The 17,653-nt window shown below is 40.6% G+C and overlaps 1 protein-coding gene across 1 annotated transcript in view; it reads right to left on the bottom strand.

Moving 5' to 3' along the window:
- LOC138758381 (zinc finger SWIM domain-containing protein 5-like) overlaps positions 1-17,653 on the bottom strand; it is an 87,266-nt gene that overhangs the window by 24,923 nt on the left and 44,690 nt on the right. The window contains exons 3-5 of the mRNA XM_069927210.1: positions 13,124-13,480; positions 7,266-7,414; positions 6,044-6,194 (exon numbers count right to left, since the gene is read on the bottom strand). Of these exons, the coding sequence (XP_069783311.1) occupies positions 6,044-6,194; positions 7,266-7,414; positions 13,124-13,480 (657 nt within the window). The remainder of the gene's footprint in view (positions 1-6,043; positions 6,195-7,265; positions 7,415-13,123; positions 13,481-17,653) is intronic.

The following is a 17,653-nucleotide window of genomic DNA, read 5'->3' as shown; positions in this document are numbered from 1 at the left end:
AAGTGAACCACTCTGGGTGCTGCTATATAAACAATGGGACAAGAACAGTGTGCTATGTCAGGGTGGGCTGAAACTTGGCATGCTGTTCATTTGACAAAAGGAAATTCAAACTAGTTAACCACGCAAGCAGTCACTAACCACGCAGACACTTTCCTGTGACATGCACTTTCTGAAAGGGTAATGGAAAAGGAGAGATTTGCCATTCCATCAGTGGAGAATAAAATGTGACCATGGTAAGTATTTGGTGTAGGATTGGAACAAGGTCGCATTTCCCCCACTACTTTCACCTCCCAGCAACACGGGATTCTGCACTGCAGCGAAAAGACTGGAATTATGCTCATTATTGCAACACTAAAAAGCTCCTTGTGGTGTTTTGAGATTAAATTGGTTGAGAAAGCATGGTGTGACTATGATTAGAGTTGCCAGTCCTTGGGCAATGCCAATTTTAAGGTGGCTTTGTGCATATATCAACTTCGAATGCTAAACAAAATTAGACTTACTAGTCCTGATGAAAGAACATTGACATGAAACAGTTTTTACATTTAAATTGCTTAAGCTTTATTCAGTTGCCCAAATTTCCTCTTTCCAACTACCAACAGGGAAATTTCCAAGCTTATTCTTTGGTACTGACTCAATAGAAATTCATTTCTTAACATAACATTCTATTCCTTGATGTTGAGACACTGAAGTCTGAGAATCACCAGAATGCAGGGTTTCAGAGAACTGAAACAGGCCAATTCAATTTTTGTCTTACATCACTTTTGACACAAGTAGCCCAGATGCAGTTTGTAGATTTCTCCCTGATAAGTACGGTGTAGGATGCACAATATTCTTAAAGCTCTGTTTATCAATGTTAAAACATGCAAATGCATGCATTTATAATTATACAGAAGCTTCAGAAAAAATGCTAGTTTGAAGCCTCATTATTCAACTTACAAACAATTGCTCCTCAGTGAAACAAGTGGCACAGCCCTGTATCTTGAATAAAGAGAATTGGTTTCTTTTAGATCTTTCCTCACCGAGTTGTTAAATGAAAATTTACTGCCTTTAACATCAAGATTCATTTTTATTCTCATGAAATAATGCAAAAAAAATGTAATGATATACTTCAACTTTTGCCTTCTGTAAGGCAAACAGTCGCCATTAGCATTGCCCCTAACAAGAGGAAGAGAAACAAAAGAAAGTCCATTCAGAGACACTGGGAGTCCATACCTCACTGATTAAAGTTTAGAAGTGCTTAAAACAACCCTTTTCAATTAAGTCACTTTAACACTGAAATGTATTGTTGGTAGATATTTTAACTTAAGACATGCCCATGAGCCTGTGCCACCCAAATACACCAATTTACCTACAACCCCTGTACATTTGGAAGGGTGGGAGGAAGGAAACTGGAGCACCCGGAGGAAACCCATGCAGACACAGGAAGAATGTACACACAGCGACAGATTTGAATCCGGGCCAGTGGCGCTGTAATAGGGTTTCGCCTACCATTATGCTAACTGTGCCACCCTAATTTAGATATAGCTATGTTAAACTGGGAAAGCATGCAAAATAATACCATGCATTATCAGTACATTCACAGAAGTAATTGCTGCATTAAATTATTTAAAGGCTTGCTCAGAGACATCCAATAGGGAGAGAAGATGGAAACAAAAGTAGATTGTAGAGATGCAGGAAGCAAGTGAATGCTGGAACAAGCAATGAAACCTTAGGTTCCTGAATCATCCCATATCACTTAATGCCTTTACATCGTTAAATCATTTGGAGTGTGTTAAGCTTTTACTTTTCCCCCTGTGAACCCAGTACCTATCCACTCAACCCTGTGGATTGAGGGTGAAATAATTACTGCACAAAGCAAAAAAGGAATTCAAATGACTCATGGTTTGAAATTAATGCTTTGAAATCAAGAATGTGTATTCTCCAAATCAGAGTGGCCAACACAATAACTCGACAGCAGGTTATAAAAACAAGGCTTACTTCCTAATCTCCTGTGCTGGCAGGATGAGCTGGTAGGCAGAAGCATGGCGCTCCCACATGGGGTGTGGAGAAGGGAGGATAGTTGAAAACAAGTCATAAGGCACTGCACATTTATCTCATTATTCTCGATTAAAACCCTACCCACCCTCGAGATCACATTGTTGCTACAAAAGCAAATTAATGACAGAATAAAGGGAAGAGGCCAACTTCTAAAATGTATACTACACACATCCAATCAAAATGGAGTACTCCATCTCCATTTTGCTTACCGTATAATGCCGGCATACAGGCCGACCCCCAGATTTTCCACCTCAAGGAGGATCAGAGCCAGCACCACCAGGCTGAGGAACAGCTTCTTCCCACAGGCTGGGAGAATGCTGAATGACCAAAGGAACTGCTCACACTAACCATTGGAAACTCTCATTTGTACAAAAGAATATTTATTTATTTTTACAGATAAAATACTTGTCCTGCATGTGTATTGTTTGTCTGTATGTGTGTTATGTCTGGTTGTGTGTCTGGCTGTTTTGCACCGAGGACTGGAGAACGCTGTTTTGTCAGGTTGTACTTGTACAATCGGATGATAATAAACTTGACTAAAATGTAATGTTTTGAGCTATAACCTTTTGTACAAGACGATCTCCAAGTCTGGCACTGACCAGTGGAGTGATGCTATCACAATATTTTAAATACCAAATTACCCCGTGAAGGTTTTAATTTTATTAGCATATTTTAAAATAAACCACCGCTAGCTTCTGTAACAGGACGTTTAAAGCCTGTACGGAGCCAAAGGCACTGAGACTAGGCGGATAGACTCCGCGGGGGAGCGCTGAGACTTCATTGGACAGGCACAGGTGTGCCCCGCTGAACGGGCAATGCCCCTTAATGCGCACACTTTCTTTTTGCTGTGGTCATTTGTGTGGAGGTGAGCTGGGTTGTCAGCGCAAGGATGGTGTACCGAGGTCCTGACCAGGACATGAGTCAGAGCTGGTGGGATGGGGATAGGATACGGAGGAGGAGGGGGAAGATGGCAGCAATGCTGAGACTTCACTGCCAAGGTTGGGATTTTAGACCCAGCACACAAGACGATTCTGATTTTGAGGTGAGTTTTGAGTTATGGTCTATACGGCACTTCTTTTACAAAGTATTCTGGAATATCTCCCAATCTTGATCACATTGCAACAATATTTTCATCATGCCCATTGAATCACACTAATTTATATCTCATGAATGCTGTGTCTATTCAGCTAATAGGGTTTTTAATATAATCTTTCTTCTATTTTCTTGCTGTGGGTCTACCTCTGTTCATGTGCTTTCCAATAAGCACTGGTTGCCACTCAATTTGTAATCACTGCCCTGTACTTTCTATTCTAGCCTTTAAATTTCCCTTCACCAGAACACACTCTGAGCACTATTTAGTTGGCTTCAATTCACCAGGGCACTGCTCCCAACCCATCCTACAGAGAAGCTTCCTCTTTCCTCAGTCATGATGCCCATAGCCCATTTCTCCCTCATTCTTTGCATTCACCACTGATCTCACTGACCTTGTGCCAATCCTCATGGCTCAGGTTGTTCTGCAGAAATTACCAGCCTTCAGCTTCTACTTTACTGTATATGCTGCTCATGTTCCTGCACTGTCACCTTGCACGTAGTAAATGAAAAATGTTCCTCACACTCCACGTTCTTCTCTCCCCAGGAATTTGTCCTCAATCCTGGCACCCAGGCAACAAAACCTTCATGAGTCCTGCTCCTTTCTGCAGGCAACAGCATTTAATCTTCGACTTACATCGCTCCTGTTATTACTAAATTTCTTGTCATTCTCTATTGAAACCTAGTGGAGAGGACAAGTTGAACACAACCAGAGATGAGGCAAAGCTGGAATCAATCTTTGCTCTCAGGAATAGTCGACAGCACCTGCCAGTTTCGCCTGCCAAAGAAAGGCAGCATCTCCAGAGAAGGGCATTAAAGGGAAAATAGTTCCTTGCAAGAGCAGATTAATTTACAATTAAATTTGATTGACAAGGAAATCCTCTACTTTCCTTAAAAAGCATTGACATTATTTGAAATTTATCTTAAGCATCAGTTTTCCCCAATGTGAATATAAAAAGCCACTGGAAAAACTAATACTAGTCTTCCAGAAATCAGATACATGTACTACACTAGATCCCAGCATCTGCAGATTTTGTTTGCACATGATTTATTCTCCAAAGTCACGGAAGAATTTAACCATGCCAGTAGCTAGAATCCTTGTCAAAATGAGAACCAAGCTGTTTAATATTCGACTTCAAGAACGACGGACAACAGCAGAGAGTTCAACATGGACTGGCATCAGATCAGCCTTTATCAAAGACGTGGTGCAAGTCATACATTGCACATCGAGACAGCAAATGCTTTCAGTGTTGGTATTTGAGCCACTCTGCAACTTGAAATACAGATGGAACTAAGCACGTGACAAATTAAAGCTGGCAATAAAACACAAGCGTCTGTAGACACTGTAATTGAATACTTTGATGAAGGGCTCAAACCCAAAACATTGGTTTTGTTTCTTTATCTTTGCTATATAAAGGACAGTTTGACCTACTGAGTTTCTCCAGCATCATGTTTTTATTTATTTTAAATTAAAGTTGGTACTTGATTCTGATGCACAAAAGGTCATTTGATAGATTTAATTGAAAACCTAAGCTTCATTTTTTACCCCCAGTTCTTTTTTTTTGCCTTCAAGATTCCTTTATCAAACAACTTGCCCTCAAAATTGATTTTGTCATTTAGCACACACCTTAAATATTTAAGTTTTTTTAAAATTCTCCCCGTAAAGTGTGAAATAATATTAAATCAATGGACGGAAAGCCTTTATCTTGAAATTACAGCTAGTGCCTTCTCCTCAGATGCTGCCCAACCTGTTAAGCGACTCTGATACGTGGGTTTCTATTTGAGGTGGCATCAACACACATCATCCATCATACTGATAAAGATGGGTATAGGAGGTGCTCTCAAATCAAATAGAGAATGCTTGACCAATGGAAGCATACATTGAACTGCAGTATTAATAAATTAGATGTTACCTATTTACTCTTGGTTTTATGCAATTGTTGCCAATTTCTATTCAGTCAGGAAAATTGGAGCCTAAATTCCCTGCAAGATACAAGCGGGGTCAAGGGAAATGAAATCTGTATCGTCAGATGTCTCCCATGACTAATATGATGGGCTCAAAAGTTGTTGAGAAAGGTAAACTTGAAGATTTCCATGGCATTTGAGAAATATTTTAAGTGAGAGCGCACAGTCCCACAGGCAGGAGGAAATAGGTGGCTAAGGGAGGGAGGGCACAGCAGCAAACAGGGGGAGGGGAGATGGCTCTGAGAATGGAGGGGGAAGGGGGTGGAGAGGTGGAAGAAAGAAGACAGAGGATTAGGGAAGAGAGGGAGAACGGGGAGTGGTCCAGCAGAAACCGGAGAAGTTGATGTTAATGCCATCCGGTTGTAGAGTACCCAGATGGAAAATAAGGTGTTGCTCCCGCAGTTTACAGGTGGTCTTGGTTTGAAAGTATATGAGGCCATGGAGAGACATGTCAATGGGGGAGGAGGGGGCAAAAATTGAAATGGTTGGCCATTGGGAGATCCCTGTCACTAATACGGACACAGCGAAGGCAGCCGCAGGGGCAGGTGCCAAGGGGGCGATTAGTGGGAAGGGATGAGTAGACGAGGAAGTCACGGAGGAAGCAGCCCCTATGCAAGGCGGATCAATCTGAAATATTGTCTCCTCTCATGAATGCTGCTGGACTTGTTTAATATTTTCGTACTTGTTTAGCCAATGCAGAGCAGGCCAAGTCAAAGAACTAGAAATAAAATCTCTCCAAACTGGCTGGCCAAATTTACAATAGCAAACAACCAGTACTCAAAAATAATCTCATGACAGCTCCAGTTAATCCAATAAAAGACATTCTAAGACACAGCCATTCTCAAAATACAAAACAGCATATGAAAATGTTATTGTGTAAAATAGAAAACCACAATGAGTCGCTACCAGACAGTGCACGTTTTTACTACAAAGTACGCGCTCCAGCCATTACCCAACTCATCCCACAGCTCCCGGCATTTGTCGGTCATTCCCGTTCCCTGTTGTCGCCACAGCGAGAGGCGTGGGTCTTCCATAAACTGCTCTGTCATTAGTGTCAACATACGAGCCCCATTTGAATCTCGCATCCTGAGCATCTCCCGCACCTGTGAGCAATAAAGGATTTTTTTTAAAGCCATGCAAACTTAACAGCTACACTGCAAAAAAAAAGCCTCAATTGTAAATGATAATAGGCACGAGTAATTATTTGCTATCAACAGACTGCCACATGGCAAATTAAACATGCAGCCTTCTTGGATGGCTACTGTGGATCTTGATAAATCAGGATGCATTGCAGGTTAAGAAGCCAGTTGGGAATACAAGCTGATCTCATCAATACAGAGAGGGGTGAATGATAATTAGCCTCAGAAATGAAGGTCAGGAAGGGCTCTGGAGAGAAGAATCTCACTCTCTGAAATTCTTCCTCGAGAGGGAATGTTGATGATGAGCAGGTTCAGGATCAGGCTGAGGGCCTGTCACTCGTTTCCCATTAATAGAAATACAAAATGATCACAGTCAAAGTGCCTGAATCTTGTGAAAGCATGTGAGAATCTGCAGAGAACGTTAATGCCTTCATCAATTAATTTGGTTTTCAAAAGAAAATACATTGCAAAAATACGCTGGGGATGACTATTGCAAATTACAAAATCCAAATACAACCTATTTAAATTCCAAGCAACACCACACACAGGTATAGACCCTTCCCTTTCCTCAACTCTTTCACGCATTAAACAATTTTCATTTCTGTAAAACAGTTGGGACAAGAGCTGGACCAAAACTGTTTTAAGCAATGAGACTTGAAAGCATTGGTGGGGGGGGGGGGGAAGAATTGTGCCACCAAAGAGTAGTTTAATAATTTCCTTTCAAAATTTAAGATAAAGCACGACAACAAAGCAGAACAGATTCCATTCTTGCACAGCTGTAGGCTCTGGGCTTTAAAGCACTGAGCAGCACAGAGAGCGCAATTCCATTACAGCGCCAATGATCCAAGTTCGAATCCAGCGCTTTATAAAGATCGTAAGATTTCTCCGAGACTTGTGTGGGTTTTCCATGGGTACTCAGATTTCTTCCCAGCCTCTTAAAGTGTATGGGGTTGGCAGGTTATTTGAATGCAATTGGACAGTACGGTTTCAATGGCCGAAATTTTAAATATATTTTAAATTATTACAAACTCTTACCTTAGCAAACATTGAATGCAGTTGCTTGCTAGCTCCATAGTACCCACTGATGGACAGCAGCACTTTCACCTGTTCCTGTACCTGTTCTTCATCTAGATGCCAGCAGTTCTCATCATCTATGCTTGCACCTGCTGTGGGATCAGGAGCACCTGAAAATCAACGTAGAGAGAAACTTAGACATCCTGTTTAGATTCTGCAGAATATATACCAACGCAGATGAAATCCCATGGAGGCAGAATACGAAAGGTGGATGGGACTTGGATCAATTAATTAGTCCAAACCCTCAACTCAAGCTGGCAGTAAACACGGAACTGTCCCCATCAGAAGTTAAGCCATGCAAGTTCATATGCTGTGAAGATAGAGAATTGACTGCACTATAACCCAGTCTTGATCAGAACAGGATTGGGGAGGTCCTGATCCCATTGTGAAACCGTTGCCTCGTTGGACTCTAATTATAATTCCAATCTCAGCCTTACAATCCATTCTGGCTTTGAGCTCCTTTTCCAGGAGCTGTTTTCTTCCCAGTTATAGGCCAAAAGTAAAAATGTGTCACCTATTTTAATGCCAGTTTTGCAACACAGTCTTTAGCATTGGGATCATAGCCATTGCTAACAAGTGCAGGACACAAGATCATTTAGGATTTGGGAAATCTTTGCAATAAAAAAGGTTTACAGATTACACAGAAATCCAATAAACATTTGACAGACTTTTGAACTGTAAAAAACCCAATACAACTGTACCAGAAAGGTTTGCTGAATGGACTCTGTCATCCCTTTCAGCCAGTTACTGCATATAATTTTCATATGTACCATGCTTTTGCTCAAAAGCTGCCATAAAAACAATTTAAACATTGGTCACGTGATGGACTAGTGGCTGGTCGAGTGGAACCAGGCCTCTCCAGAGAAAAGAAAAAAAAAGTGTGGAAAAACAGAGCTCAATAAACATAAAATACAGGAAGAGAAAGATAAAGTTGGAGAGAAGAGACAGAAGATGGTACCCTAAAGAGAAAAAGTAGGAATAACTGAAAAGGGAAGAAGGAAAATCACTGGAGAAGAAAGAAGAAGGCCTTACCTGCACATCAAAGCAGAGAGCCACCGTAGAGAGGAGCAGCCGATCTCCGATGTTGGTGAGTCCCCAGAGGAGCGGTGTCCTCCCGACCGGCGGACTTCAAAAATGGCTCTAAGAGCCAAGAAGAGGTGAGCAACTGCACATGCGCGAAGAGTTGAGCATGCACAGTGCACAAGTAAAAGAAAAGGTTAACGCCGGCAGGAGGGGGACTCAGCTGAGGAGCGGCCAGCTGAGAGACGCCCAGTATCGAGGCGTTCGGCTGGGGGAAGTAAGCAAGAAAGAAAAGAAGAGTGATGAGAAAGAGAATGAAGGGCTGGAAGAGGGTGAGCGGCAATGGGGCAACTGGCAGGGAGACGACCTGCGGCAGGGGGCCCAGCAGCAGGTCGACCTGCAGCGGGAGGCCCAACAATGGGTCGTCCTGCAGCAGGAGGCCCAACAGCAGGAGACACAGCAGCTGTAGGCCCAGCAAAGATACAGAGAAGGATAAAGATACACAGATACAAAGAGAAGATGATACAGACATAGATACAGACACAGAAGAAGACCAAAAATTTTAAAGGAAAGTAAAATAGAAGGACAAAATTTAGATAAAGCATTTTTTGAAGAACAAATGAGGTCATTAAAAGAATGGCCATCATTAGAATTTAGTTCAATCAAAAGAAAAATTAAAAGAGCTGAAGACAGAATGCAAAGCTTGACTGAAATAGGGAAAAGAGGAGAAAATGTGGAGGAACGAGAAGCTGCTGTAGAAATGGAGATAAATGATTTAAGAGGGAAGTTGGAGGAGAGAAAAAAAAATAAAGAGACACAAGATTTATTGTCACAAAAAATTGACGTATTGGAAAACTACAGTAGGCGAAACAACATAAAAATAGTGGGCCTGAAAGAAGGCAAAGAAGGGTCAGATATGAAGGAATTTATAAAAGGATGGATCCCAAAGGTGCTGGGAACGACAAATTCACATGAAGAAATAGAAATCGAAAGGGCGCATAGAGGACTAGTACCGAAACCGCCACCACATCAAACACCGAGATCCATATTGGTAAAACTTCTAAGATATACGACAAGAGAAAATATACTGGAGCAGGCAAGAAAGAAGGTCAGAGAAGACAATAAGCCATTGGAATATAAGGGACAAAAAAATATTTTTTTACTCGGATATAAGCTTCGAACTTTTAAAGAAGAGGAAGGAATTCAACACAGCGAAAACAATCTTATGGAAGAAAGGTTATCACTTTATATTAAGACATCCAGCAGTACTCAAACTATTTATTCCTGGGGAATGCAATAGATTGTTCTCGGACCTAAAGAAAGTCCAAGCATTTGCTGAATATTTGCAGGACAGGAGAAGAGAGGAGGAAGAGGAGTAACAAGAAGGATGACCAGCAAGAAAATAATCAAAAATATGTAAAAAATATAAAGTAAAGATAATATATAAAAATTTAAAGATGGATAAGAGAAGGGGAATACGGGGAAAAAAAGAGAGCTTTGTTATATGTATACGAAAATAGTGTTCTCTAGGGGGGCTGTGGGGGGGAGAATAATGGTCACTGTGAAATCGATTGACGCTTGCGAGTAAGTTCGCAAACCGAATGGAAAGGGGAGTTGTGGTTGCCGTCAAGGGACAAGGGGCAATCCAAGGAGGGGAGGTTCATTTGGGGTTAAAGGGCTATTGATTGTGGGGATTGTTGAGGTATTTCATGTATTAAATGTGCTGTCATATATTGAGTTTAAAAAGGAAAACTTAAAAAACAGTAATGGAAAAAAGGGGATGGAGGTGGTGAAGAGGTGGAAAAGAAGTGAAAATAAAGATATAAGATGGTCACGTTGAACTATATGACTATAAACATTAACGGAATATATAACCAAGTTTAAGTGTATCCTATTGGGGGTAAAAAAAAAATCACATATAATTTAAAAGATAAAGTTACAATGTTTGAAAAAACCTGGAACATAACAGAATGAGCAGGCCTCAGACCACCACCACCACCTTAAATGATAAGAAGATAAACATGATCAGATTTAATGTGAGTAAGTAGATGATAAGTCTTTTTTGTTTGTATTTCTTTTATATAAAGAAATTGTTTTATTGTATTTTCTATGTTCAATATTTACTGTTTTTGGAGGGGGGTGGGAAGGGGGAAGGGAGAGATGGATAAAAAAAAGAGAAAATGTCACTGTGAATATTTAAAGAGATGCATCTGTAAATATATTGGTTGATATGGTTCATAGTGCGATAAATAAAGAATTACAAAAAAAATATTAGCAGGGTCAACCAAAAAAGGATAGACATTAAATTAATTGTTGGATTTGTATAACATTAAACTAAATCAGTGATTTCTCTTCAAATAATACAACCAAAGGTGGTTTGAACTTTAATATGTCTGTTTTTAATCATCGTTGTACTGTGATTTTGCATAATCAAGTTTTATTAATAAATGAAAGCCTAATTTGCTCCTTCAAAAAAAAAAGACAATTTAAACATTCCAAACAGTACATTTTGGCCAATATAGCAAAATATTCCATGAAAACATGAAATATTCCACATGTGTGACCTTGATCAGCACTTTGAAGATGTCACTGTATTTGTGACTGGCAAATTCCACATTTTACACACAAATTAACAATTTTTCAGTATCTTTATCTCAATGAAGACTGCCAATTCGTGTAGTTTCAATTGAATATAACTAATTATATCAGAGCCAGAGAAGGACTGAATGGGTAGTGGTCTACTGTAGCAATATTCTTGTTGGTTTAGACATAGACAGACAGCTTTAAATTTAAATTTAGACATACAACACAATAACAGGCCGCTTCCTTTCCAGAACCCCCGGAGGAAACTCATGAAAACACGGGGAGAACATACAAACTCCTGACAGATAGCGTGGGATTCGAACCCCAGTCCCAATCGCTGGCGTTAACTGCACTTTGCCAAATTATCCGTAAATATAAAAGGACACACGATTTATACAGGAATTAATAAGTCCAGGCTAACTCGCTGTACTGGAGAAAGCCAAGCAAAGGATGCCAGTCTCCAGCAAGACATTGAACTGGTTCCTGGTAACTTAAAAGGTAGGCACTAAAGTCTCACAGGAACACAAGAAATGTTTCAACCTCTTACCCAAGATTCCTCCACAAAATAGACCACAAAATAAAAGTGCACATGCCTGTCACTGTAGGGTATTTGCACAGAAAACTACATGTTCACCTATTCACTGACTTTACACTTTCAAACAATTAGCAATAGATGGAATTTTTTAGGAAAACTGCAACACTCAGACAAATAACCAGATAGACAGTGCATTTGGGCCATCTGAACATTACTATGCTTATTCCCTCTACAAGCCAACTTCATCCCTTTTATTTATTCCTTTTTCTCACTCATGTATCTATTCAGTGTACCATTAATGCATTTATACAGTGCAACTCCAGGAGGACCCTGCTCTTTCTCATTTGAATGTGTCGCTTATAAATAAAGATTTGTAATCTGAATTATGTAATACAAATTTACAGCGCAGACAGGGATGTGTGGCTCATATCTGCTAGACAAGAATTTGTGAAAATGCAATACAGAATCTGCTCTGACAATTTTTTCCAGAAACTAATCAGAAAACTTTCCCAAACTTGCAACATTAGGATGTCTACTGAGCAATGTGTAAGTGCTTTGAGTCCTTATCCCAGTTCTAGGTAGATTACAATAATTCTGTCTGCACTTTAACCATGAGACAACACATCTTAATTGAGGGCATAAAATGAGAAAAACTCAAAAATCCCACTTTAAAAATAAAGTCCCTGTCTGGAAGAGCACAGGCTGGATTGGAAACATTCAAAAAGTGAAACACGCAACAAAAAGCAAGAATATACATTAAAATGACAATATGTGTGGCATGAAACAGAGTGTAAAATCAAAAGCTTTAAAGGCTAAGGGTAACCCACTAGTTGAAATTTGCATTAATACAGACAAACTATGAATACAACTTTGACATCAGAAACCCTGGCTAATTTCTACAGATGTGTGGTGGAAAGTGTGCTGACTAGCTGCATCGTGGTCTGGTATGGGAACACCAATACTCCTTGAGCGTAAAGCCCTCCAAAAGGTAGTGGACACAGCCCAGGACAACACAGGCAAAACTCTCCCCACTATTGAGAACATCTACAGGGAACGCTGCTGTCGGAGACCCACACCACCCAACACCTGCTCTGTTCTCGCTGCTGCCATCAGGAAAGAGGTACATGGACCACGAGACTCACACCACCAGGTTCAGGAACAGCTGCTATCCTTCCACCATCAGAATCCTCAACGACAAACTCCTTCAGAGACTCATTTAAGGGCTCTTACTTGTGCACTCTATGGATTTTCTTTTTGTTCTCTCTGTATTGCACAGTTTGTTTACAGTTTTTTATTTGTTTACGTGTTTTATGCTGTGCACAATTTATTTTTTTGCACTGCTGATAAGTGGTAATTCTATTTTGCCCGCAGGGAAAAGAATCTCAGGGTTATATGCAATGTCATGTATGTACTCTAACAATAAATCTGAAAATCTATAACTTCTTAGTAAAAACAAAGATGCTGGAGGAACTCAGTAGGTCATGTCGCTTCCATAGGAGGTAAAGATATATAACCAATGTTTCAGGCCTGAGCCCTTCTTCAAGGTGTTTTTACTACAGTCACAGGGTCTGCAGACTTTCAAGTTTCACTCAATACAACTTTATTTTATTTTAATACCAAACTAACTGGATGTTAAATTACAAATTAAATAATACCCACAATATATAGTCCTGATCCTTACCATGCACTTGATTGATTTCAGAGCATGAAGATAGAATTTCATCAGCCAGTTTCTGTGCAGTGGGAAGAACCTCCGTGTGGTGGGCTGTGATAAGATACTGCACGAATTTCTGCAGTTGATCCCGATTCATTTGCGATAACGTCTCAGAGATGGGGAGACGCAGCTCCACTTGCTGGGCTTTTCGGATGCGGTACAGGGAGAGGGCCACGACATGGCCACAGTAGAAGATGTCCTTGTTGCCACAACCGCATGTTACAGAGGTAATTTTGCAACGGTCAAAACTGATGGCGACTTTGTACGTTTTCTCAGGTTCACCCTGGCTGGCGAGCTCCGTCACAATTCCACTCAAATGAAAACCTGTTAGAGAAACCAAAGACATTTGCTGTCATCTTCAAATCATCCCCAATTGCTTTCCAAAAGCATGAGAGCGTGCAGAAATGAGGATTGCAAGATTTGAATCCCAATGAGGTTAATAACTGGGGTACCAAAAGAGGTAGGAGAGAAGCAAAACTATTATCCAGCTTCACTAAATTCAAAATGGAAATAGGAGACAAGGATCTTGGCCAGTCTGTCATCTCTCCCTGGCCTCTTGTAATCAAAGAGTTTGCCAAGCACTGATGAAATGAGGTTTGGGCTTGGATCCAGATAAACCTAATGAAAAAAATCTCCTTCTTTCATTGCTTGGAGAAAAGAATCTGGAGCAATCTCACGAGAACAAAACACTAGAGGTGCCCACAATTTGGGCATCTTGTCACTTTTATAATAGTTCTATTTAAATTCAGATTGTGGGTGTCCAGAATCCAAAAGTAGGATCACATTGTATGGTGATCCCCTTTTCTGGCAGGCTTGGACACAAAAAAGTGGAGCTTTAAAATTCTCTGAAGCCGTGCTGGTTAAGACAAAACTGGAATCATAAATTTAGGGACTCTCAGACACCGGTTTCCCGGAGTTCATTAAAAAGTTGCCAATGCAATGAATTGAAGAACTGCAAAGACACAAAATTCTAATTTTTAAACCAGACCTCAAAATGCTCAAAGCCAGCAACTGACAATCTCATTGCAAAATAGAATACAAAAGTGATTTTTTAAATTTTGAATTTAGACATACAACACGGTAACAGGCCCATGAGTTCACGCCACCTAATTACACCCAATTGACCTGCAACCGCCACTGCCGGTATGTTTTTGGAGGATGGAAGGAAACAAGAGCACCCAAAATAAATCCACGCAGACACAGGGAGAACATACAAATTCCTTAGCGCCAGATTAGAACCCAAGTTGCTGGCGCTCTAACAGCATTGTGCTAACCTTTAAGAAGGGATTCAGGTACAGATGCATCTTTCTGAAAACGTACTTAAAATTATAATTTATTTATTGTAAACAAATAGCATTATGAACCTCTGGTTACAAGCCTCTTCTTTGGTTTGGATAGCTGGAGTCAGAGCTCTCCTAACATCGAGCTAAGTGCATATCCAAATGGTCAGCTCACCTGGATCCCATGCAATCTGACTTTGCAGACCAGCTTATTGTGTGACATCAAGCAACTTCCAGACCACACAGGATTATAAAATGGAGTAAATGCTGAAACCATCCAGCAGGGAATTACAAGTAAATTGCAGAGTTGGGACATACTGGGATTTGGAAGTCCACTGCATACACAAAGCTTAGTCCTGAAGCCAACAAAAATTAAAAATAGAAACTGTAAAATGGGTTGGTTTTGCTGCAATTTCATTTGAACTGACTCCCAAATATGGAACAGAAAAGCACAACCACAAGCAAAACTCAACCCATTCCCAGGTCAGGCATATGGAATGGTTCCAAGCTTCATAAAATCTCACAGACCAAATTGAGAGAACCTAGTAATATTTTGTTTTTAGACCACAAACTAGAGGTGACTAAACATGGGCAGATTTCTGTAAACCAGACTAAAACGTTGTCAGCACAAAGTCACAGCGAACTGAGTGCAGTCTAGTCACCGGGTATTGGAAACGACCTTAAAAATAATGACTTCATACCACTGAAGCTGTAACGCACCACCACCCCACCCCTCCAAATGGCCACAGCAGTAGCTTGTTCTAGGAGAGTGGGGGGGGGGGGGGTGAACAGGGAGAGTAGGAAGTCATTCCCTTGTTGAGAAGGTAATTGATGCTGTCAGCTGCCGAGCTCATGGTACCACATCGCACCTCCATCAGCCTCATTCCCCAAGAGGAACAGACCCATCCCCAGGCTCTGCTGGAAGCTCATTTTTCCTTAATTAGTTTTAATAAATGATTCGATGGCAGACAGATGACACTGGTCTTTAGTTTACTGGACGTCTATTGAGTTGCACTGACTGCAGTGGAGAGGAGGGAGAGGCAGGAATTACACTACCCTTGGGGAGCAATCAATCAGCTGTCTCAATTCTGTCCAAAGGCAAAAGGTCCAATGCAATATTCTATCTCCTCAGCAGTTGCCAGCATACTGAATTATAGATAAACATGTGCAACTCTACCTACATATAAATTAAGCTATTACATTTCAACACCAACTTCCTGTATATTGGGGAAAATAGACATCAAATGCAAACTATTGTGGCTTTGGCTTTTATCTACAAGAGAGAAACAACTGTTTTCTTTTAAAACTAGTGTATTCATTGGTCTCAGCTGTTCAAATCAAATTCATATAGGAGGTCAGAATGCCTGTTATTTTGCACAGTTGTCTGAAATAATGGATTACAATAGAAATTCAAATTAATGCACTGCACCACTGGTTAATCCCTTGCCAACAATCATTCCACAATCAGCCACATTTTATTCAAATCATTTCAAAGCAAGTGAATTCTGTACTGTGCAGTTAATTTTAAATCATCAGCTGTAAACTTGGTATTCTGATAAGATAAGAGCATGGTTTCTATACGAAGGTACACACCAGCAACTTCCCACATTTCGCACTGCTGACAAAAGGAATTTCATTCTAGTGTCTATTTTCCCATGCAATGCACACCACAGTAACTTTCCAAAGTTTACAGTAAACCACTTGAATCACAGGTCCTCTTTTGCACCACTGACTCAAAACGGATTATGCAAGACTTATTACAACCCTCTGTGGAATTGCGCTTTGTTGGGAGTCGTAGCCCTAAAGGGAACTGGAGTTCATCTTCAACACTACTCTTTGCAGCATACAATTGCACTGAAGGTTGTATGCTGCTGTATCAAAACCTTTAGCCCCTCTTCAGCCAGAGGCAAGCCCTGACCTTCACAAAAGAATTAAGTTTAGCCAATTTTTCTTTTATCTCACCATTTAAAAAATATTAATCTGCTTTTCAAATTTGTAATTATTTTATAACTTACATTTTGAATGGTCTTTAACATTTTATGATTAAAATTGTCAGCAATGAATGCAACTTGACAGCACCAAGCAATAAAATGCAACATGTTTACATCAAGCATGGTCCAACCCAACACTTCTATTGGTATGTATGAGAATTGCTCTTCAGGTAACTTTCACCACTGTCCAATGCATCACAGCTTGGGGCAAGAACTGCTCTGCCCAATGCCGCAAGAGAGTTACGAGCATAGCTCAGGCCATCGAGAAACCCCTTAATCCACCTGGACTCCCCACTGACTCTGATCAACCAGACACATTAAAAGACTCATCACATCCCAGTCACACTCTTCACGCCCGTCAGGTAGAAGATAGGAATTTGAATACATGCACCACCAGAATCAAGGACATTTTCTTCCCCTGCGTTTTAATTTTAGACATACAGCATGGTGACAGGCCCTTTCGCCTACGAGCCCTTGCCGCCCAATGATCAACACCTCCGGTACATTTTGAAGGGCGGGAGGAAACAGGAACTCCCAGAGAAAACCCACACAGACACAGTGAGAATGTACAAATTCCTAACAGACAGTCCCGGATTCTAACCCCAGTCATTGTAACCGTGTTGAGCTAACTGCTTCATTATCTGTCCCGTCCAATCAATGGAACCTCATAAGTAAAACAGCACCCATGTGTTGTTTTAACTGAACTTTTTCCTCTGTACTCTGTACTTTTATTTTATACTATTGTACTCAAGGATATAATGATTTGGCTGGCAGTATATTGGACAATAATCATTCAATGCTCCAGATGGCAGGCTGCAAAGTGTTATTACCTGTAAACTGTTCCCCACACTTACAAACTTTGCACCTTTAACAACCTCAAAAAGAAATGTAATCATTCTTCTCCCCAACAATATGGCACACCCTTACACTGAACACCGGTCAGTCTTTGATTATGTGAACTTTCTGGACTGGGCTTAACCCAAGAGTGCTGAGGAAGGAGTGAAGTGAACAGTACTGAAAGTTCAGCACTGACACTTGCAGTCAACCTGGTTCTAAAGATATGAGTGAAACATGGTGATGGTAATAAAAACAGTCCAAAATGCTGGAGGAACTCAGCCAGTCTTTCAGCACCCATTGGAAACAAAGATTATATTGCCAACGATTTGGGTCTGAAGAAGGGCTCAGGGCTGAAGCATTGGCAATACATCTTCGTTTCCTATGGGTGC

This window comes from Narcine bancroftii, chromosome 3, assembly GCF_036971445.1.
Source record: "Narcine bancroftii isolate sNarBan1 chromosome 3, sNarBan1.hap1, whole genome shotgun sequence".
In the NCBI taxonomy this organism is placed as follows: Eukaryota; Metazoa; Chordata; class Chondrichthyes; order Torpediniformes; family Narcinidae; genus Narcine; species Narcine bancroftii.
Note: the sequence above shows the minus strand (reverse complement) of the source record. Positions and strands in the feature narration are given on the sequence as shown.